Genomic DNA, 22,019 nt, shown 5'->3' with positions numbered 1-22,019 from the left:
TGCAACTTTCATACAGCCGAACCAGCTCCTCCGTTGGCGAGTCTCATGACATCATGCTTTCCTGACAATCTCGCTTCGTCACCTCTTCCTGCCCGGCGTCGTCGTAACGCAAGTATTCTGGTTGGTATTGCACGTCACCACCAACCCAGGAGAGATACTGCCGCTTTCGTAGCTATAAGTGAAGCCCACCGCGGCTCCAGAAGCATCGACTAGAAACATGAGTCAATGGACACGTATCAACGGAAGTCGGAGTTCTTGGACTTACGGCCTTGTATCCCAACACTAGAGTATATCCCATTATCATTCGGGCCACCAGTCGAATAGTAAGTGATCACAAACACCCCCGGCGTCGCACTATCGTAACCCACAGTGAAGTGGAACTGATAAGAGATGTCGCCCGCACGTTGCAGATAGTACTCATACGTGACCGCAGTCTGCGCCGCGTTGATCTGGTAGAAGATGCCGTCTTGGGGACTCGAAGTTCCGTAAAGGTAGAGGTCGTCAAGGAAGGGCGCCACGGTGTAGTTGGCCAGGTAGTCCTGCGGGAAGGTGTCGGCGGCGTATTGTGCGGAGCCGGATGAGATGGACAGGAGGCCGTTCGTGCTGGCGTAGGTTTGCGTGTCGGAGCTGGTGTACATGCGCATTGGGAAAGGCAGGTCGATCTCGCAGTAGCTGTCATCTTCATCGGTGTTGGGAGGGTCGCCGAAGTTGCAGGCTGTCGGTGAGGTCAAAATGAGGTAGTTTGTGCTTGAGGAGGACTGAGATGTTGTGGCGCTCGACCGTGTTATTGATGGCGCTGACGTCAAGACTGACCCCGAAGAGGTGGTGGTCGTTGTAGTTGTCCTCGTTGTTGAGTATGCAGAAGTGCTGAATGGAGTGTAGGTTCCCGGTGTGACTCCAACAAGAGATGCGATTACGGCGGCCACTTCACCAGTGAACGGGGTGTTGCCCAGGTACTCCGCCTTGTAGTAACAAGCACCTCCGACATAAGTGACTGCCACACATTGTCTGGGCGAGGTAGTGGAGTAACAGCTGTTGATACACTGTGCAAAGTCAAGGTCGAAGGCCACGCTGATTGCACCAGGGGCAGTATCTTTGTCACACAAGAGGAGGTATTCATTGCCAGCAACGTCTGTGAAGCCTGTTCCATTGGCGGCGGGACAAGGAGGAACCGCGGTCGACGACGTGAAAGCCGATGCGGAGGACGAGGTCGACGCAAGCATCGAAGAAGTCACGCTTGAAGAAGTGGTCCTAGACCGAGTCCGTGAGCCAGTATAGGATCCAGTCCAAGTCGATGAAATAGAAGTGGTTGACTGCGATGAGGGAATGCTAGTCGACTGATCCTCGGAAGATGCTGTCGAAGAAGTGCTGTCCGTACGAGTCCGGCCTCCGTTGGTAGCTGCTAACGATCTTGACGACCTACTCGTTGAAGACGTCGAAGTGCTTGTCGATTGAACACTTGTCGTAGACGTAGACGATGAAGGAATGCTGATTGACTGACCCTCGGACGATACTGTTAAAGAAGAACTGTCGGTACGAGTGCGGCCTCCGTTGGTTGTTGCTAGTGATCTTGACGACCTACTAGAGGAGGTCGTCGAAGTGCTTGTCGATTGAACCGAACTGGGTGACGAAGCGGTAACAGAGGCACCAGAGGTACTGCTCGGAGACGACATCATGGAATTGGAGCCAGACATCGTCGTCGACGCAATTGACAACATCGACGACATGCTCATGTCAGAAGACGTAGAGCTCATCGACATCTGTGGCGCAGTGTAGACAGTAGTGTGGTCTGCAGGTCTCGCCGCACCCGCCGCGCCAGCAAGTTGCAGGACTCCGGTTATGCTCGAGATCAGCTCACAAGCCCCAGTTCCGGCGATGAAGTTGATCGCGATGCAACCAGTCGTGGTGTCGCAGAGAGTCAGGCAGGCGCCAACACTGTTTCTCGTCGCGCGAAGAAGAACCGTGCCCTGGAAGCTGGACCCACACGTGATGTTGAAGACGTTTCCGTAGGCGTCACTGCACGAACCTGTGCTGGTGGAGGCTGGACCGCAAGTCCGCTGTGGGCACTGAGGCATGGTGCTGGATGAGGAGACTTGTGAAACGGTCGATGATGCTGTCGAGCTACTTTGGCTGCTCATCAGCATCGAAGTTGAACTGGACATCGCAGATCCACTTGTCATTTGGCTCAGAGTCATGGACATTGTTCCAGTGGACCCCAATGTCGACATCGCAGAGCCCATGGTCGGGGTCATCATCGTCATGCTGATGTTGGAAGCAGCATTGCATGTGCCGAACAACGGATCACAGTTCGGTACAGCGCAGAACTCTGGCGTACCTCCGCATTGTCCAGCCATGCTGCAGCATGCACCAAATCTTCCACCGGTGCAAGTTGTGTTGTTGAAGTCGGGGCCACATTCTCCGTTGACCGTCACTGGCTGCGGACAGTCGCCATAGCTAGGTTGACATCCTTCACGACAGAATCTGGGCTTGCTGCCACAGTACCCGGTGCTCCCGCAGCATGGCCCGAACGTGGACCCGCTGCAAGTGAAGCCGTCCGGCGTCCCACCTCTGCCTTGCGTGCCACACTGCCCATTTCGCGATATAGGCGATACCGTCGACGTGCTCGCAGGTGCAGAGCTTAACGCAACAGCGGAGCTGAAACCAGCTGCAGAGCTGGACATGGTGGCTGTTTGGACTCCAGTCGAGACATTACTGTAGGTGCGCGATGTTACTGGACCGCCAGGATGGTCGGGACCGATGGGGCCAGCAGTAGACGTGTACAGTGGAGGAGTTGCTGTTGAGCTGGACGAGTCCGGGAACGGGGACAGGCGAATGGCTGCCACCATCCTCGCGCGCCCTTCGACGAACGTCGAGTTGAAGTCCTTGAAGTAGCAGACACCGACACCAACGCCTTTCTTGCCGCCTTTGTACGTGAAAGCCGTGCAGTACGGTTCAGCATCACACAGAGCGAAGCACTCGTTGAATGACTCTGTAACACCATAGGCGCCATAAGCGCCCACAGTGGTATCCATCGCACAGCCCAAGGCATATTGGATGCCATTTACATCGACCACATTCCTCGCATTGTCCGCTGGGCACTTGAAGTCGGATATCGCAGTTGAGGTGGGCTCAACGGTAGCAGTTGAGGTTGTCGAGCTGCCTGCTCCTGAACTCTGAGGAAGTTCCGCACACTTTCCAAACGCCGACTGACATCCAACACCACAGTATTCTGCACCCATGCCACAGAACCCGTACTCTGAGCAACAAAAGCCGAAAGCGGATCCCGCACAAGTGTATCCGGTAGATCCACTGCAGAGACCGTTTGGCGATACGTTCTCTGCTACAGGCGGGGTCTGAGATGGCTCTCCGTCAGCTCCGCTGGTCGGTGCGCGTGTGCGGGTGCGTGACCGTGTGCGAGTGCGTGATTTAGTTCGAGAGTGAATGTCAGTCGACACTGTTGTCGAGGCTGTCATGCTGGACGTCCAGCCAGTGGCATCATGGACGGGTCGAGCGTACACAACCACCGGTGACCAATTTGAAGAGATCTGGCCCTTGAATCTTGCAATGACGTGAAAGCTGGCAGACCCATTGGTAGATACGCGGTAGAGCTGCGCGAGCCTGTCGTCGAATTCCGGGTTGGTCCAATTGAGGACGCCCTGCTCGACGTGAAACCTTTTGCTGATCGATCCAAGTTCAGGAGACACTGCGAATGGCTGAGACCTGACACCGGGCTCGGTAGAGATCCAGCCACCGGAGACTGTCGACAACTTGCCCTTCTTAATTACGTACTGCGCTGCTTCGGATCCGACAGTCGTTGTGTCACCATTCGGCTTGACCCAGACAGGCTGCACGGGTGCACGTTTCTTTTGAGCGACTAACGAGTCTGGCTCGACTTGAAGGACGAACGGCGTTCCAGAGTTGGCGTCTTCGTGGGTCCATGGGATTGGTACAATTGTGATCGTCGACTGCACGACGGTCACCGATCGGGAGCCGCTCGTGTACACTGCACTGCACACGCTAGCAGTTGCTGTGATGGTAATGAGTTTGGCATCGGCCGATCGAAGAGATATCGCGCCGGTCAGCAACGCGACTGCGGCACCGCGCCAGAGCATGTTCGCGGTTAGCCTGTGTTTGGCTCCCGTTAGTAACGAAGTGAAAGAAAGATTAGTAGAACTTCATAAGAGATCGAAAGCTGAATCGCAAGCGTAAACGAGTGACTGTAATTGGTCGGTGATGTGTGCCAGCGCAAAAGGATGTCTTCGGAGCACACGAGTGAGCACCATACTGACAAGACATGCCAAGAGCATGAGGAATGAAAACATATCAAATCTGCCTTGCCATGTTTTCATAGCCGCCAAACCGCGGAATGTTGAAAGCCGCGCCGCGCCTAGATTTTTCATTTCCAAACAGCACCCTGATGGACCTTGAGCCGCTATTAGTACTGCTTCTGCACCTGCTCCAGAGCACTAGAAGACGTCAGCGTAGGAACGGCGTGTCATAAACATTTCATCTCCCGCCCTTTACGTCTGGCGCCAATCACTTTCGATTTAGCTACTTAGGTTTGTGATAGCAGGACAGAGTATACGATATAAAACGGAGAGGTCGGATGTATTGATGTGTTTCGAGGCTACAGAAATAGCATCCTTCGGCGGGCTTCTGGTTGACCAACCACCGCTCTAGGCGGCAATAGTAACCTCGACCTCGACACCGGCCTCGATGTTGATGATGATCTGCTTGACGACCTCGGTTGGCGCGTTGAGATCGATCAAACGCTTGTGGATCCTGTTGCCCGTTAGAATGCCCCTTCGCTGACCTAGATAGCGGCACGCGAACCCACCTCATCTCGAACATGTCCCAAGTCTTGCTGCCCTCACCGCAAGGAGTCTTCCTGGTGGAGATCTTGAGGTTCTTGGTTGGCAGACGGACTGGACCCTTGACGCGCAAGTCCTTCGTCTTTGCACGCTCGATGAGCTCGCTGCACACTTTCTCGAGCGCGGCGACCTTGCGCGAGGTGAGGGTGATGCGGATCTTGTGGATCTTTGGCTGGTCGAGCTGCGACGTCTTCTTGGGGTCTTGGAAAGACATGTTGGCGGTGGTTATGTGGGATTGGTGTTTGGAGTTGGCTGTTGATGTAGGATCCGATCACGACTGTAGGATCGCATTAGCTCACTCTTGCACGCTGGTCTGTGGTGGTTTACTCACCTCGGTCTGTAGACACGGCAAAGTGATGATCGGTGGCAAGAAAAACGACGTTTTGCATTCGTGCGTCGAAATTTGAGGTTGCGATCTGGGAATCTTGGCAACGCGAGTCATGCAGCATCAGCATCGTTGACCACATCATGTGCCTTCCGGTTATCTTCACATTGGCAAACAGCACTTCTCAAAGCAAGGAGCTAGAAGAGCACAGAATCCTTGCATGGTGGTGAGAGCTACTGACTACCTTACGAAAGCTCCACGTTCGCCATGTCTCTTCCACCTCTTGCCGACATCCCGCCGTCGACCATCCGACTCAGCATCGCTCCGGAGGAGTGGGAAGCCTGTCTAGCGAGCTGGTTGACACTGACTGGACTATATCTAGGGACACCCACAAATAACAAACTCCCGGGATCGATCAATCCATATCTGAAGTCGTTCTACTGTGAGAGCGCACGAGCCGGGCCCACAGACGATACTCTTCGGTCGCCTATAGCACTGAGGCTACGTAAAGCGAGCTTTATGTTGGTAAAGCAGGTTTTGGATGACCCAAAGACTAGCCCAGAGCTGTTGGATTTCGACTTCATTGCGAACTTCAGCCGCATACATGCTCGGAATGCTTCGTTGCCTGCTCTCCTGAAAGGACTTTGGCAGCGTCAGGACGCGACGTTTCAAAAGTCATTCCAGAAGCGAAAATCTTCCCTCCTCAAAGGCCTTGGTTCCACATCCGCTCAAGGCACCTTGGATGGACTCAGGCAGGTGGCGGACGTGATGCGTGCTTCGCCCGAAGTAGCCGTTCTGTTCATGACAGGATCGGATTTCGTGGACTCGTTAGCTTCACATTACCAGCGATCAGGCACTGTCGATCAAAGAAAGGCTCTAGTTGCTACTGCATACTTTGGGTTGCTTGGTCTCGTCAAGGTTGAGCCTCCCAACATGTCGATGCTATCGGATCACCTCTACAGCCTCAAAGCACAAGCGGACAGCACGAAGAAACAAACTAGTTTATTGGCAGATCTGGTGACCAACACTGCATTGACAAAGAAGCTGCGTAGTTCTGTTGGCGCCACGTCTGCGGCTAGACTGCACAGTCTTCTCGACACAATCGACACATATCAGACCCAAAGCATAGCGCAACCACGAAAGCGTGTTCGACGGACCAAGGGCAAAGGCAAAGCATCCCAATCAAACGGCGAGATGCACATGCATCGCCTGAGCCTTGTCACTCAAATCCAGGATCTCTTCCCGGATCTCGGCTCTGGTTTCGTCCTGAAGCTCCTTGATGAGTACAACGACGACGTTGAGCAGGTCACAGCTCATCTGCTGGACGACTCACTACCATCACATCTACATAATGCAGACAGAACAGAGCAAGCGCCAGTCTTTGACAAAACCGAGCAATCGAAGATCGAAGACCTGGCACCAAGCTCAACACCACCTCTCCAGCCCTTCATTCCCGAACGCCGCAACGTCTTCGATGACGATGAGCTAGACCGCCTCGAGATGGACACGAGCAGACTTCACCTTGGCAAGAAGAACCAAACTCAATCCTCCGACAACCCCAACAAAGCAGCCATCCTCTCCGCCCTCGCCGCTTTCGACTCAGACGAGGACGAGCGAGACGACACCTACGACGTAGAAGACGTCGGCGGTACAGTCGACACGGCCCACCCAGACGGCGAGCCCGGCCCATCTGCGAAGGTCACGCAGGAGGAGAACGACATGGCGCTCTTCGCCGCCTACAAATCCTCACCACAGCTCTTCGGTCGCACCTTCGACATCCGCAGAGGCCAAGCACGACAAGCTCTGAAAGCAGAAACAGGGATGTCAGACGAGCAGATCGAAGGCTGGGCGACGATGCTGCAACGCGACCCGCGGCGGCTGAAGCGACTGGAAGGTCAGTTCGGGGCATTCGATGGCAAGCAAGCGCATCTGGCACGGACGTCGTACCGGGAGAGTCCTGGCGGGACAGAGACGGAGGACTCGGACGTGCCAGCAGAGAGAGGAGGCTTTGGCGGCACAGGCAGAGGGCGAGGCAGAGGTGGGAGAGGGAGGGGCGGGAGCGTGGCTGGACCGTCGAGTGATCCGAACACGGCGAACGCGCAGCGGAGGAAGGAGGCGAGTAAAGGGTCGAGGGCTAATCATAATCGGAGGGATCAGAGGGCCAAGAAGATGGCGAGGGGAGGGTTTCCTGGGTGAGAGTGATAATCTGTAGGAGGTAGAGCACTGACCAGTGCAGGAAGGCTCGTCCTATGCTTGTATGTACTGTTCAGGCGATAACATGCAATCTAATGTGTGTTGATACGCCACGCTATGCTGAAGACATCCTGCTTGCCCGCCTATGGAGCGCATCTCTCGACCTTCCCACTATCGTACACAGCCTCTTGCACACTTGATGCAAGCCTCTACTTGTAGAAGTCAAACTTGTCCGCCTCACTCGCCCCCTTGACCTGGCTGGTGTACGCGTCCTCCAAATCCTGCTGAATGATGTTGTACCTGTTCTTCCGCACCGCCCTCAACCCAGCCTCCTGCATCACCGCCGCAATGATGGCACCCGACAGCGGGTCGTTGCGCACGATCAAGCTGTCCAGATCCACCTCGGGCGACAAGCTCATCTTCGACGCGATAGTGCTGAAGATCAGACGTCGCTCACGGCGGTCGCGGAGGGACGGGAATTCGATCTTCCTGTCTAGCCGACCCGGTCGCAGAAGAGCTGGGTCGAGAGTGTCGGCACGGTTGGTGGCCATGATGACTTTGACGTTGGAGGTCTGGTCGAAGCCGTCCATTTGGTTGAGAAGTTCGAGCAGGATACGCTGCACTTCTCTGTCCGCTCCGGTTTGCGCATCGAAACGCTTCGTTGCAATGGCGTCGATCTCGTCGATGAAGATGATGGACGGGCTATTCTCGCGCGCCATCCTGAAGACATCACGCACCATACGTGGGCCTTCTCCGAGGTACTTTTGCACGAACTCTGAGCCAACCACACGGATGAAGGAGGCGGTAGTGCTGTTGGCGACGGCTTTGACAAGCATAGTCTTGCCGGTACCAGGTGGGCCGTACAGCAAGACACCGCGCGGTGGATCGATGCCGATCTGCTTGTAGAGGTCAAACTGCTGCAGCGGAAGCTCGACTGCCTCCCGAATCTCCTGCTTCTGCATGTCCAGACCTCCGACGTCGGCGTAGCTGATATCCGGCTTCTCGTCCGCACCAAGCATGGCAATGCTGCTGTCCGCCTCCGGTGGCAGGATGTCAACCAGGCTGTTGGAGTGTCGGTGCAGCGCAACGGAGGAGTTTGGTTTGAGCAGCTCCCGATCCAGCGTGCTCAGTATCCGCACCACGTAGTTGCTGCCGGTGCTGCTCTGCACAATGCCACTGTTTTGGTCGATCGCCTCCATAAACTGCCCGATGACTAGGGGTACGCTCTGTATCCGCTTGATCTCCTCCTGTGCGCGCACCAGTTCTCGCTTCAGACTGCGCTGCTCATCTTTGATGTACTCCTCTTGCAGCTTGATGTACTCCAATTGCCGCTGCAGCTTCTTGTATGTGGCATATTGGTCGTCGGAGTCTGTGAGGCCTTCAATAGAGTCGAGATTGGCCAGGCCGGAACTGGGGACCTGGCGTTTGTGAGGCGCTTCCATTGTGGATGGCGAGAGGACGTCGGCGGTGGCCATGTTGAGTTGTGTAAGTGCTTGTGTTGTGTCTCAAGGCGCGGGCAACGGTAGGTCGATGGTGATGGTGTGGTGTCGGATGTGGCAAGATGTTTGGAGGTGATGTTGAGGCATGAAGCTTCGAAGGCACGCCGAGAAGACGCGGCGATCGGCTTACTCTAAGGCACGAATTCAGGCATAAACACGTGACACACTGAAGATCAAGGGAGATGTGGTTCTCGACAAATGCTAGACTTCGTGCTATCATGATATGTTCGTAATGACCACCTTCTGCGCACTGACACCCTTCTTCTGCTTGTCCAGCCCAAGTTGCACCGACCTCAGCTCCTCTCCAACAATCAACGGGTCCGGCTTTGGCAGTATGGTGCCCTGATCAAGAGCCATGGGCAAGAACTCTCGCCAGATGTATGGCCCTACTTCACCGTTGAAGATCTCACCAGCGCCGACTAGAAGGCCGATGTTAGCATTCTGGACAAGCGGTACAGGGGACAGTGGCGACCACTTACTCATCTTCATCCTCACACTGCTCGGAATCCCATCATCCGGCACCCCTCTCACCGTCACCACAGTCGCCTTTCCCTTGGTCCTGTCCACAATCCTCGCGCAAGCCTGCACCGCCCCGTCTCCGCCCACCGCATGAAACGCACCCACAACCGTCATCCCCTTCAACGCATCCACGATCTGATCCTCCACATCATCGTCGTGGTAGTCAAACACCTTCGACGCTCCAAGCTTCCGGCAGTATTCGAAGTTGCCGGGGCTCGCTGTCGTGATCACAGTTGCACCAGAAGCCACGGCAAGCTGGATGGCGCAGCTTCCCACGCTGGAACTGCCGCCCCAGATGATCACAGTCCGGTCGAGGGATTCTGGCTTGAGCGTAGGGTAAGGGAGGGCGAGGAAACCTTTCTGGTAGAGGCCGGCTGATGCAGTTGAGATGGCTAGAGGCAGGACCACACCCTGTGCTGTGGCGATCTCGTAGGGGAGTTCTGCCACTCGTGCTCGGTGGACGAGGGTGTACTTCTGGAAGCCGCCTTTGGAAGGCTCAGTGTAGGCTTCGCAGTGTCTATTCGTATTGTTAGCATATGTTTTAGGTACTCCGTTCAGAGCACCTACGCAATAACCCTCTGCCCAATCTTAAACTCATCGACCTTGTCTCCCACCTCTACAATTTCTCCCGCTACATCCATTCCAAACACAGTGGGGTAGTCGATCCCAAAGATATCCTCATCCTGCATGATCCAGTCGATTGGATTCACAGCCGCATCGAACACTTTGATGGCGACATAGTCCTTTGGTGGCGAAGTGTAGTCTGCTTTGGAGACGACAAGCGGTCTGTCTTTCCGCTTGAGAGCCCAGGCGGCCACGTTCCTGGGCTTGAAGATCTCGTTGCCGGACATGGTAATAGATTGGATAATTGCAAAGGCTTGAATTGCAGTGGATAGTAGGGAATGTTATAGCAAGGTAGCAAGCATGTAGATCAGTGTTGACGTTGATGGCGGTCGCGGGTTCCTGCATGAAAGATGAGGTGGCTGGACGTGGGGAAGCAATTGATCAGCATTCACAGGGCTGCGGAGACAAGACAACCTGAAGCTGCAGTGAATCATTGAACTGAATGAAGGCCTTTGTGCTATATCTTCGTGAATGTTTGGACATGTAGTTTCTAGTCTCACAATTCATCCATGTACACCCCACCGCCCAACCATCTCCATTGCTCCCTTCCCGCCCTCTGCCAGCACACCCTCTTTATCCCTCAAAGCACCTGCAACGCATCTCCATCCATCCCTGCCACCACCCCATCGCAGCACTTCCTCTCTAAACAGCCCACCCGCTTCTGGATCAACAGCTCCGCCTTGTTGTCGCTGAAAGACATCCCTCCAGATCTTTCCTGCAATCGCGCGGTCAAACAGGTACGAATAGTACGTCGCACCATATCCAAACAAATGCCCAAAGAAACCCTGCCAGCTCGTACCCGCAGGCTCAGGGACAGATGAGTACTTGTTCCAGACTTGATGGTACAGCTTCGTGCTTGCACCAACGGCGCCCTCACTCCAGTTTAGAGGCAAGGAAGAGTGATATTGTTGGTCCAACATTCCGAGCAAGACCTGGCTTTCGACCTCTGCGCCAGCCATCCTCCTGTCGACTTCCACTCGCTCGCGGACGCGTTCGGGGTTGAGAGGAGCATCTGTTTCCCAATGTCGAGCGTATAGACCCAGTACTTCCGGAGCGGAAGCGAAGCTCTCCATCAGTACGGAAGGTAGCTCGGCGAAGTCAGTAGCACAGCGCGTGCCGCTGACGTTTTGAAGCGCAGTTCGTCCGCAGATGGAGTGGATGGCATGCCCCATCTCGTGAAAGAGCGTGGTGAGTTCCCGGAAAGTCAATAGCGTCGGTCGGTTGCCTTGGCTGCCGCTGGGTGGATTGGCGAAGTCGCAGATGAGTGCTATAGTAGGCAACTGATACAGCGCATTACCGTCCTTCGGGTTGAATTGAGTAGCTAACCCATCATTGGCAGCTTCTTGTGCCGTTGCGAAGATACCGTTGGTCTGCGAGCTCAGCTCGGAAGCTTCTCTCATCTCTTCCTCACTGATCCGTCGCGAGCAGCGCAGAGTGAAATGCGCTGGGTTCGGACTCTTGCCCGACCTCTCGAAGAGATCGCAATAGATAACAGCTATGTGACCTTCATTGTCGTCCACAACGTCTAGCCGGCGGACATCTGGATTCCACGTCTCGCCGGGCAGAGGTTCGCGCGGGACGAGTCGCAAGCCGTAGAGCCGGTGGAAGAGTCGTGAAAGTCCTTGCATGACCGTCCCGAGAGAGAAGTATGCGCTGAGGAAATCAGGCGCTCTCGCTTTGGTACGCTCGTTTGAAAGTAATTGAGCGGTGTAGTAGTCTCGATCCCAAGCATTGAGATCGGTGGGAAAGTTGCTTGATCGGGCATCTGACTTCTTCAGCTCCAAAAGCTCCTGCATCTCCCGCTTCACTCTAGGCGCATTATCTGCCGAAAGGGCATCCAAGAACGATGTGACTGCTTCTGGGCTCTTGGCCATCTTGTCTGCGAGCGTCAGATGTGCGAAGCTGTCATACCCGCTCAGCTTCGCCAGCTCTGCTCGCCGCTTTAGAAGATCTTCGAGTCGGTGCAGGTTGTCCTTCGCGGAGGTGCGATTGGCCATGTAGATTTCCCGTCGTGTATCTGCATCTTCGACCGTTCGCAACGCCAGCGTCGCTGGCATTCCGACAGTTGGGAGCGTGACGTTACCCCATCTTGTAAGCTGCCGGACAAGCATCGGATCCATTCCATTTAGCCTACTGCTTTCAAGACTGAGATAAGGTGTCGCTGTAGCCATATTCTCGACGAACTCTGTCCCCACCTGAGCGATTTCGTTCGATATGTCCACGAAAGCATGTCTCTCACTGTCCGCAAGATCGATGGCGGATTTAGAAAAGTCCTTCTCTAATATCGCAGCCACCGTCTTCTCCTCTTCGCTCCATGTGTTGTAAACCTCGGGCATCTGCGATGCCTTTTTCAGCTGATCGTTGAGCCCGGTAGTCGTATTGAGTATATTCATATACTCAAACATCGTCCCATACGCATTGTCCGCAGCCGCCTGGACTTTCGGATCAGGATGTACGCTCCGCACGAAGTCACTCAGGTCGATCACTCGGCACAGCAGGTCACTGAGTCGATCGAGGTCTTTTGCCGCCCTTTTGTAGTCTTCCACGCTCTCATATGCAAGTACCCGCGAGACGATCCTCTTGCATTTCTGCAATGTGATGTTTGCAAACGTCTGGAAGCCCTCCGGGTGCGTGAGGTATCTGTTCTGGAACAGGCCAGCTGATCTGCCGCCATAGTGGTACTTGTTCTTGGACGAGAAGTCTTTCCAGAAGCCATGGGAGTCGAAGATCTGGCGCAGCGCTCTGTCATCGTGGGCGATACTCGGCGATGCTTTTAATACCGGTTGATAGTCGTCTGGTGCCGTGGCTGTCGCGGTGGCCGCTGAGCCTCTGCTGTTGCTCGATGTTACGAGACATCTTCGCGCAGCTTTCTGTTGCTGCCGCGCGCATTGCGGACACGTCCATGGTCCGCGCTGCAGCCGCTTCAGCATTGTTGTTGCACGAGAACAGACGATAGATTTGGGTCGCACGTGAAAGTCAAGCTCAATGGTGGTCCGAGCGTCTTTTTGCTTTGGGAAGAGCTTCTTCGGCCAACAACGCGAGCGACATTGAGGGAGCCATTGCACCTCACATACTCTCTCCATGGCGGCCACATCGGCACTGCGGCATGTATGTATATACAGCATATACTTGACGACTTTGTACTAACGTTGTAGCAGCACATCCTGCCGCTGGCGGGCCTCACGACAGGCCTAGCTCTCCTACCCAGAACCTCCGCCTACGCCGAAGAGCCACCCTCAGATCCTATCAAGCAGATTGTACGTCTCTGAACACCTATGGCACCGGTTTCATTGACTGACACGCGATAATAGCGCCGGAAACCCATATACTCCTCCCTGACACCCCCTTCACCGCACGAGATCTCCGCGACGACACCCCCGCCAGCATCTGGAGTTACAGACAAGCCTCAAGAGCACGATGCAAGTCCTAAAGCGCCCTCTCCAACCGATCGTCTAGCGACACAGGTCAGGAAAAGCCGTTTGTTCCTGCACCGTTACGCTGTTGCGGCGGAGGATACGGTAAACTCAGGCATGGACAAATTCATGGACGCCGAGCACTCTTTCACCAGCACTATAGCTTCGCTCGCGCCGCCGAAAGAGAGCAACGAGAAGCTCTTGCCGGGTGGGATATATGTTCTTGTGGCCGCAATGGCCGGCTCTATCATCTCGCGGAACAGGAATATCCTGATTCGCTTCGCGACGCCTATCATCACCGGCGTGACTGCGGCACATTACGTTGTGCCCAGGACAACGCGAAATGTTGGCGATTTGGTTTGGAAGTACGAAGAGAAATACCCTGTGGTCCGCGACAATCACCTACGCATCACCGAGGGCGTAAGGCACTTTGTTGAGACGGGCAAAGCACACTCGCAGATGGGTCTGGCGATGGCAGAAGAGAGGGTTCAGGGCGTGCGAGAGTCGGTGGAGGACTGGGTGAAGAAGGGGAGATGATGCCGGCGGCCGCCGTAGTCGCTCCCAGAAAACACTTAGAGACCTGAGCGTGCTTTACATTACACTGTATACCTCAAGCCACATCAGTTCCGACAGTCAGATATCTGTCGCCCCGGAGTGACGTGTGATTCATCTGCTATTCGTGGAATCATTCAACGGCATCGTTCTGACTGAACACAGCTCGTATCCGACCCGGTCAGCACAACACGACGAGAGTTTCTGTTGGTGTATGGCTCAGTACTTATCTGCTTACGCAGAGATGCAACTTTAGCAGAGCCCTGCACGGCCTGTCGCAGTACCATTCTAGGTGCTTTCATGCGCAGCTAGAGGCTAAACCCTGCGATGCGCTGCTTACTCATTCCATCCTGCAGCTGTGCTCCGTTCCATTGCCGCTCCGTCTTGAGAGTGTCAGAGACACGGGAAGCAACAGGTGGCGCTATTCTAATCACTCGCGAAAGCGCTGGAGCATCGATAGTCAAGCCTCTGGACTGGGCGCACACGCACACTCTCAGCCCCGAGGTTCAGTGTCGACCTTTGTAGCATCTTCTGATCGTGCCACATCTTCACGACAACAGCTTGTGCCTCGATCTTACAAAACGGGGCTTACTCTCCGAGACCATTCCTATAGGGCTCGCACGGCCGCACGATCGCGCAACGATCTAAGACGACAAGGCTGACGACTTCGGCCGTAAGGCTCCCACCACTTCGACTAACAAACTCTCCGTATGGACAACTGGATGTATGCTGCGTCGTTCAACGACAACAGCAGCAGCGGGGCCACTCCGGCCGAGAATGCGTCCAACAACAATGCCAACCTGTCGGCCTTTAGAGATTCGACCTCGCCGGACTCGAGTGCGCGGAATGCACAAGCCCATCAGCAGCGGATCAGACGGAGGAACAGGTTGATTACTTCATGCTTGGAGTGCCGCCGAAGGTTAGTGACGTTGCCTGTGAACTCGCCGGGCTACAGCGACTGACTTGCGTCCGCTTTGCTGTACAGGAAGCTCAAGTGTGACAAGACGGCACCATGTACCAACTGCACGCGCTTCAAGCGCGACTGCTTGTATCTGGCATCTTCTGCCGACCCGTCCAGCCAGCAGAAGCTCGCGGACATCAAGGAGAAGATGGGTGCCCTCGAGAAGTCCCTCGAGCGTGAGATTGCTGCCGGACAGCAGGCGAAGATGCACTTGGGCGGCGCTAACGTAAGGAAGTCTTCTGCTGGAGAGGCTGCACTGGTTCATGTCGAGGGTGATGAAGAGGATGAAGCGGCTGGGGAGGATGAGGAAGGCCTTGAGCCCACTCCGCTCGCCTCCCTTGACAATGTATATGAAGATAACGCTGACGACGAGCTCATGGATCTTGGAGTACAGATGGGTAAAATGTGAGTACTCCATGCGCGGAACTCTTCGCCTCCGGAGATGCACGACACACACATGAGACGTGAGCTGACGATCCTACTTGCAGGCGCATATCGGAACGTATTGGAGGTTGGATACGGCCGAAGCTAGTTGAAGAGTTGACTGATACTCTGGAGGACGTCAAGGGGGGCAAATCGAGACATTCCCAATCGCCTATGGCCAAAGATCACTTCGACTTGAGGCCGGGACAACCCCAACCGCGGATTCAGGCTTCGCCGAAGAGCTATATTGGCCCCGGCCCAGATTATATCGCACCCGCCTCAAGCTTCTTCTTCCCGGGCACTAACATGAACACTTCGCTCATCGACTACCTGCCAACGAAGAATGTGTCCGACCAGCTCATTGCGCAGTACTTCGCAGCGGTGCACCTGGTGGCTCGAGCGGTCCACAGGCCTACCTTTGAGGCCCAATATGCTCTGTTCTGGGGCCAGATAGCCACGGGTACAGAGCCGGTGCCCTCACACCAAGCTATCATCTTTGCTGCCATGCTCTCGGCGGCGGTGAGCTTGTCCGACGAACAGGTGTCGAGGATGTTCGGCACGACCAAGGCAGCGCTAGTGGACAGCCTGCGATCTGGCACCGAGATGGCACTCTCTAAAGCCAACTTCTTGCGAACGACGAAAACGGATACAATGCAGGCGTTCGTGATGTACCTCATCCCTCTCATCAGAGCTGAGGTCTCAAGAGCACACTCAGCGTTGGTCGGTACTGCGATCCGCCTCGCAGAATGCATGGGCTTACACCGAGATGGCACATATTACAACATGAGCCCGATAGACGTCCAAGTGAGGCGCTTGATCTGGCACCAGTTATGCTTCCTCGACATGCGAACATGCGAGGCCACCGGACCACGACCGCAGATCCGCAAGGACGACTACGACACAAAGTTCCCGCTGAACGTCAACGATGTGGACCTACTGAGTGATGCACCTCCAACTGAAGATCGTCCGTACTGGACCGACATGACTATCTTCCGCATCCGATGCGAGTGCGTGGATCTACGACGGCAATGCTGGTTCGACATCGTACAAATCGACAAAAAGAAGAAAACGCTTACATCTTCGCTCGTCAAGATACAGAAGACTCGCTCACAGCTGACGGAGAAATACCTACCCATGGTCGACGAGTCTGTGCCGGTTCAGGCGTATGGCAAGCACGTGTTGATCATGGGTCTCAATGCCTGCTTCGTCCAAGTCTTACATCGCTACTTATTCTCGACAACCCAGCGGATGCCTGATCGACTGCGTCAGATCTTGATTGAAGCTGGTGTGGCTGTGATGGAGAACGCCATCGCTGTGGAAACGAAGCGTGAGCTGGCGCCTTGGGTGTGGTACAAAGGAGCGCTCAATCAGTTCCACCAGGCTCTATTGCTCATGGTCGAAGTCTACGCCTATCCGATGCGAAAGGATGCAGCAAGAATCTGGAAGTGTCTCGACTACATTTTCGACATTCCGCCACACCTGTCACCAAAGCAGAAGGCCGAGCTGGTGATTACCGATCTAAGGGACCGCATGCAAGTTTTCCATGAGATGCGCAAAGTCAGGACCACTACGCAGATGGAGGAAAGAGTCGTTGCTTTGAAGGAGTCATCTCACCGTGACCCAATGGCATCCAATCTCTCTACCTTGGCTGACACTCAGGCGAGCGGCCCTCCGTTTACCCAGCAGCTGGGGTATCAGACCGTCGGGGGTGGCCTGCTACCGGCGAGCTTCAGCCCTCCACCTGCTGAACATACAGAGTCGAGCGGTAGTGGTAGTAGGCAGGGCAGTGTCCAAGGTCAGTCGACGGGAGATATTCAGATGAACGCTATGGAAGACATTGACTGGGTAAATACCACTCTCCAACCCACTCACGAGGCTTCGTGCTAACGTCAAGCAGAACGAGTGGGACAAATACTTTAATCCTTTGGAGAATACGGGTGACATCAACATCCCCAACTTCAACATCGAGGACTTCACCGGCTACAACTCGCAGGCTATGGATCCAATGTCGTACAACAATACGAATGTTGGTGGCTTCAACATTCCCTCAGCACAGGATCTAGCGGACGTCAACTTCACCCAGACCTTCGTGCCGAACTCGAACCAATCCTTCCCTCGGCCACACTATTAGATGCGCGGAGACGGCTTGGTGAGACTCCTGCAGGTGCATTCGAATAAGGGGTATTTGGTCGCATATTCAAGAATCTACTCATCGTCTTCTGCCTCCAGATCATTCTGATAAAGACCTGAATTCTCCACTTCAGCACACCACAGACCCCACGGCCTGTCCGCATGGCCTGAGATGGCTGTCCATGCGTCCTTGGCTTCGCGGTCACTGAGGTACTTGATATCCTCATGCTTCGCCGGACCTGTCTCCTTCTCACCAGCACCGAATCTCTCTGCTACGAGGCCTAGATTGAAGCCCCCTTGCATCATCAGCGCAGTTGTCTGCACCCTCGCATTCGTGCAGGTGTAAACAGCACGATTGACAGCTTCCTCGATGCTCCCACCCACGGCCGAGAACCCATGGCCCCTCATCAAAACCGTGGGATGCGAAGGGAAGTCAACCGGCGGGGACGTCGACGAAGTCAAGTAATTTTTGACCATTTGGACGCCCTTCGACATTGTCGTAGACGGATGAAAGCCAGCTGCCAGCCCTGCTCCCAAGTGCTCGTTGGTTACCAGCATCGAGTGTGAGTTGTCCGAGTTCTTGTAGTGCAGTGCGATGTCGTATATCGGGACTTGGGCTCCCATGATCCCGCCCATATGGAAGACTGGCCGCAGGGGAATTGAGCTGATGCTGAAAGGTAAGACTGCCTCTGCATGGCTGTGGATGACAGAGTTGACGCCTTTGTAGCGTTTATAAATCTCGCTGTGGATGAATCGTTCGGCGTATCCTTGAGGCGCGTCCGGGTTGACTGGGCTGGCGTCGCTGACGTAGTACTCTTCTAGGTCCTCGCGTTTGGAGACCAATGCCGGGGCTAGGTTCTTGCTGATGAAGAAGGTTTGGGGGTTTTGTGGATTCCTCACTGAGATGTGTCCGAATGCTACGGCAGTATCAGCAGCAACTTGTGGCTGATGACAGGAAGGTGCTGACCGTCGACGACATTGTGATAGTGCAAGATATGGTTGGCCGTGATGAGGGTACTGAATAACTCTTTGGTCGGTGGCTTGGATGCTCGCAGCAGAGCCGAACGAGTCGCATCGCCCGACATTGCTTTGGCGGAGAGCCGACAACGCTTTCGATTGATTCACTGCTTTCAGCTCCCCCTTGGCATGTTCAATGAGTGGTTGTAGGCACGGAGGTAGAGGTGAGGTCAAGTCGAACTCACAGTGATGTTGCCCCTCCACGCCCCGCCTTCGCATTCACTTCTAGGTCACTGCTGGCCGAAAGAAGCAACAACTCGACTCCGTTCTGTTCTCGTTCTACGAATTATTAAGGACAAATTCATAAGCATTCTGTAACTGTGACAACCGCTGAACGAGATAAAAGGTCGATCAAAGGCCCAAAGACATCGCATCTTCAGTACGTCTCTCCATCAGCCGCCAACATGCCAACCACCGAGCTTGCCACCATCTCTCTCAAAGCAGGAAGCCAAATCGGCGAACCCAACAACCCAGCAGCAGCAGTCTTCAAGGACTGCGCTGATACAATCGCCCGACAGGATGGCTTCGAGGGCATGCAGTTTGGTATGGGCGTAGAGAACCCAGATACGTTGCAGATGGCTATCAGTGAGCTCGTTTTTCGCAGCTTCGAGAAGCATATAACTAACGAGGATGTTTAGACTGGACGAGCAAGAGCAAACACGAGGAGTTCATGGCCTCGCCCGACTACGGTCCGTTCTTTAAAAGCTTCGGAACCATTATCGGGGGTGGCCTCAGCCTCGCACATATCGATTTCCAGCCCGAGGGCGGTGCCACCCGTGCTATGAGCGCACCTGTCACCGAAGTCGTGACCTTTTACTTTGAAGGGGGCCCTCCAGATGACTCCTTCGAGAGCTGCAAGAAGTTTCTCGAGACCTGCGAGAAGGAATCGCAGCAGAAGGTGTATGGTTGGGCTTACGGGACTACGTACGAGGAGATCGAGAAAGATGGTGTGAAGGGCAAGGGAGCGGTGTTGTTGATCGGGTGGGAGAGCAGACAGGAGCATATGGACTTCCGCGAGACGGACACTTTCAAGAACAACATCCACTTGTTGAGGCAGACGGCGAAGGGGATTGAGATGCATCACACGCAGTTTATGAACTTCGTGGCTTAGATTGATTAGAATTAGACACTCCGCTATACATTTCTGTTCCACAGCGGTTGCTCGTCCCGCATTGCGGAAGATAGAGCTGATCATCTAGTAGCCCCAGTAACCCTTCTGTAAGAGTTAGGTGAAAGACGTCAGCATGATATCCTGCGTAGCGGGAGGACGGTGTAGAACTGGCTTCTATACCCTAGACCGATAGGAAGGCCTAACAAGCTTAAATGACCTTCAAGGGTCATCTCAGCTATTAAGCCCTTCGAGTCTAAGACATAGCAGTGACATGTTCCACCTAGATTTACTTACAGTGAGGACTCCCAGCCAGCTAACCAGTCCCAGCTGCACGATATTGGTGCCGAAGAAGCCTGCTTCGTATCAGCGATTGTAATGTCTACATCTTTCCGGGGCCAACGAACCAAGGGCTCTTGCAGGCTGGCTACCCTTGAATAAGCCAACAATATGGGAGATCCTCATAACCGAGAAGGCCGCCAATACAACCGACAGCTTCTTCCTGTCCGCTCCGTTGAGCTCAGCCAGCCCTGCCAAAAGCAGAGTGATAGGGAGGTTCTCCATCATGTTCGCGTGCACTCGGGTCGCAATGAGGAGGGGGTCGTAGGTGTTGCTATTGGCAATCAGTCTGCGCTCATAGCTAGAGGTTGTGTTACACTCACCCATCAGGCGACTTAACGCCAGCGGGCTTGCTGCCATCCTTGGTGATGGCTTGGTCTCCCTGCCAGGTGTTGCAGTCCACGCGCGTCTTCGCTGCGTTGAGGGAGAGTAGGGAGGAGAGTACAACGAGAGGGATGCTGAAGGTGCCGGTGACGGGGAGAGCCTTGCCTAGGCCAAGGGTTGCTGCTGCGTCTGCCATTGTTCTTGTTGAAGGAGATGCAAGTGTGGAGAGATTAGTATGAGGATGGATGTGTTAGAGGACGAAAGAGATACTATACACCACCTGGCGCGTCGAGCCTACAGCGTCACCTCAGAGGGGGCTCCGTATCTCCGACAAGTGACGTGGGAGCTCTAAAGGGTTCAAAGGCCTCGGTCGGGACGGGGAGGTGGCAGAGTTTGTTGATCGGCGATGCGGTGGAAGACGAGACGAAACCGAGTCCGAGCGCGATGCGGTGCAGAGAACATGTCTCTGTTCCGATCTCTTCAACCTCTTCGTTGACAACTAGAGTCGCTCTACCCCCTAGCCCTTCTCCATTCGATGGTTGCAACGAGCGGCATACTGCGCTCTGCTGGCCATCGTTGAACCACTCCAGACCGGCTATAAGCTGAGGACCGTCCCTATCGACATCAGGAAATGTAGGCGCCTGAGAACAAACAACTGCTTCGACTTCAAGATCAAAATCTCGTCCTTCTTCAATCTCATCTCTTCACATATGTACGTGAATGCTCCTGCAACATGTCACCGCTCCAGTCTCTGACGTCCCACTATGCTATTCTCACTCATCTCGCCCGACATTTGTCTTCCCTAGACCTCCTCACCCTCGCGTTGTCGTGCCACGATCTGCATTCACACATTCTGTCTTCACCCGTCATATTTAAGCAGCTCAGGCGCACTGCACTTTGCGATGGCCACGGGCTGTGTGAACGCCAGAACTTCGAGGGTCTTTACCGTATAATCCCAGTTGGCCCCAAGGATGAAGAGCCGGTGGAGGTGCGATTATGGGCGACCAAGTGCGAAGAGGCTGGTGCACTCCCCTGCTTGAAGTGTGGGATCAATGTCTGCGAGGTGAGAGTGCTATCGGACTACCTTATCGCTGGGGAGGGAAAGCTGACGGGGCAATCTTATGGCCTGTAGGAATGTCGGTACTACCCTCGAGAACCATTGAGGTGAATACCCTATGGACAACTGTTTCGACTTGTAGTAACACGCACTATAGAGACAAACTCCAACGGCGTCCACACCTCAATAGCTCCCATCAAAACGTCAACCTGTTCTGTCTCTGCAAGCCTTGCGACGAAAATCTGGAATCATCCTTGCAAGGCCAACACCTAAACGAACTCTGCGACTGCGACGTCTTGACTCGCTGGATCTGCACCAAGTGCGTGCGCGAGGAGCGAGCAGAGACGGACGACATGTACCGCCGCAACACCATCAGCGAGATTCGCGACCGTGACGCGGAGCGGTTCGACGAAAAGTACAATGAGACGAAGATCATGTCTGATCATCAATTCGAGCTATTGTGGAGACTTCGACTTCCAAGGCCATATCGGCTCACTAACTCTGGAAGACAACAGTTCCTCTGCCCCTGCGGAGCAAATGTCCTGCCAAACATGCGACCGAGGTGTACTTGGTGCAAGCGAAGGCATCGTCCGGAGGACGAGTGGCATGAGGAGGCAAGAGAATTGACGGAGATACCCGCCATTACGGCGGAAATAGCGAGGAT

General features: G+C 54.6%; 11 protein-coding genes across 11 annotated transcripts; 4 read left to right on the top strand and 7 right to left on the bottom strand.

Moving 5' to 3' along the window:
* Window positions 1-78: 78 nt before the first annotated feature.
* LTR77_003123 (uncharacterized protein) lies at window positions 79-4,112 on the bottom strand (the record flags this gene model as incomplete). The annotated part of the gene is made up of 2 exons (XM_064800380.1): window positions 79-209; window positions 266-4,112. 2 exons carry the CDS (start codon window positions 4,110-4,112, stop codon window positions 79-81), a joined length of 3,978 nt encoding a protein of 1,325 aa, XP_064661719.1.
* Window positions 4,113-4,676: 564 nt separating this feature from the next.
* On the bottom strand, window positions 4,677-5,085 carry RPS20 (40S ribosomal protein S20; the record flags this gene model as incomplete). Its single annotated transcript, XM_064800379.1, has 2 exons — window positions 4,677-4,782; window positions 4,838-5,085. 2 exons carry the CDS (start codon window positions 5,083-5,085, stop codon window positions 4,677-4,679), a joined length of 354 nt encoding a protein of 117 aa, XP_064661718.1.
* A 378-nt stretch (window positions 5,086-5,463) lies between these two features.
* Window positions 5,464-7,392, top strand: LTR77_003121 (uncharacterized protein; the record flags this gene model as incomplete). Its single annotated transcript, XM_064800378.1, has 1 exon — window positions 5,464-7,392. One exon carries the CDS (start codon window positions 5,464-5,466, stop codon window positions 7,390-7,392), a length of 1,929 nt encoding a protein of 642 aa, XP_064661717.1.
* A 206-nt stretch (window positions 7,393-7,598) lies between these two features.
* On the bottom strand, window positions 7,599-8,864 carry RPT3 (26S proteasome regulatory subunit 6B; the record flags this gene model as incomplete). The annotated part of the gene is made up of 1 exon (XM_064800377.1): window positions 7,599-8,864. One exon carries the CDS (start codon window positions 8,862-8,864, stop codon window positions 7,599-7,601), a length of 1,266 nt encoding a protein of 421 aa, XP_064661716.1.
* Window positions 8,865-9,104: 240 nt separating this feature from the next.
* Window positions 9,105-10,258, bottom strand: LTR77_003119 (uncharacterized protein; the record flags this gene model as incomplete). The annotated part of the gene is made up of 3 exons (XM_064800376.1): window positions 9,105-9,307; window positions 9,368-9,924; window positions 9,975-10,258. 3 exons carry the CDS (start codon window positions 10,256-10,258, stop codon window positions 9,105-9,107), a joined length of 1,044 nt encoding a protein of 347 aa, XP_064661715.1.
* A 276-nt stretch (window positions 10,259-10,534) lies between these two features.
* OCT1 (Mitochondrial intermediate peptidase) lies at window positions 10,535-12,961 on the bottom strand (the record flags this gene model as incomplete). The annotated part of the gene is made up of 1 exon (XM_064800375.1): window positions 10,535-12,961. One exon carries the CDS (start codon window positions 12,959-12,961, stop codon window positions 10,535-10,537), a length of 2,427 nt encoding a protein of 808 aa, XP_064661714.1.
* Window positions 12,962-13,112: 151 nt separating this feature from the next.
* LTR77_003117 (uncharacterized protein) lies at window positions 13,113-13,981 on the top strand (the record flags this gene model as incomplete). Its single annotated transcript, XM_064800374.1, has 3 exons — window positions 13,113-13,139; window positions 13,190-13,288; window positions 13,343-13,981. 3 exons carry the CDS (start codon window positions 13,113-13,115, stop codon window positions 13,979-13,981), a joined length of 765 nt encoding a protein of 254 aa, XP_064661713.1.
* A 725-nt stretch (window positions 13,982-14,706) lies between these two features.
* On the top strand, window positions 14,707-17,511 carry LTR77_003116 (uncharacterized protein; the record flags this gene model as incomplete). Its single annotated transcript, XM_064800373.1, has 4 exons — window positions 14,707-14,915; window positions 14,982-15,362; window positions 15,446-17,225; window positions 17,278-17,511. 4 exons carry the CDS (start codon window positions 14,707-14,709, stop codon window positions 17,509-17,511), a joined length of 2,604 nt encoding a protein of 867 aa, XP_064661712.1.
* Window positions 17,512-17,585: 74 nt separating this feature from the next.
* LTR77_003115 (uncharacterized protein) lies at window positions 17,586-18,595 on the bottom strand (the record flags this gene model as incomplete). Its single annotated transcript, XM_064800372.1, has 2 exons — window positions 17,586-18,427; window positions 18,478-18,595. The coding sequence occupies 2 exons, from the start codon at window positions 18,593-18,595 to the stop codon at window positions 17,586-17,588; spliced, it is 960 nt and encodes a 319-aa protein (XP_064661711.1).
* A 336-nt stretch (window positions 18,596-18,931) lies between these two features.
* Window positions 18,932-19,638, top strand: LTR77_003114 (uncharacterized protein; the record flags this gene model as incomplete). The annotated part of the gene is made up of 2 exons (XM_064800371.1): window positions 18,932-19,070; window positions 19,166-19,638. The coding sequence occupies 2 exons, from the start codon at window positions 18,932-18,934 to the stop codon at window positions 19,636-19,638; spliced, it is 612 nt and encodes a 203-aa protein (XP_064661710.1).
* Window positions 19,639-19,722: 84 nt separating this feature from the next.
* On the bottom strand, window positions 19,723-20,494 carry LTR77_003113 (uncharacterized protein; the record flags this gene model as incomplete). The annotated part of the gene is made up of 4 exons (XM_064800370.1): window positions 19,723-19,743; window positions 19,933-19,991; window positions 20,043-20,248; window positions 20,298-20,494. The coding sequence occupies 4 exons, from the start codon at window positions 20,492-20,494 to the stop codon at window positions 19,723-19,725; spliced, it is 483 nt and encodes a 160-aa protein (XP_064661709.1).
* Between the last annotated feature and the right edge of the window lie 1,525 nt (window positions 20,495-22,019).

The sequence above is a fragment of the Saxophila tyrrhenica genome (genome assembly GCF_035928015.1).
Source record: "Saxophila tyrrhenica strain CCFEE 5935 chromosome Unknown scaffold_4, whole genome shotgun sequence".
Taxonomy (NCBI): domain Eukaryota; kingdom Fungi; phylum Ascomycota; class Dothideomycetes; order Mycosphaerellales; family Extremaceae; genus Saxophila; species Saxophila tyrrhenica.
This window is presented reverse-complemented; position numbering and strand designations above follow the sequence as displayed.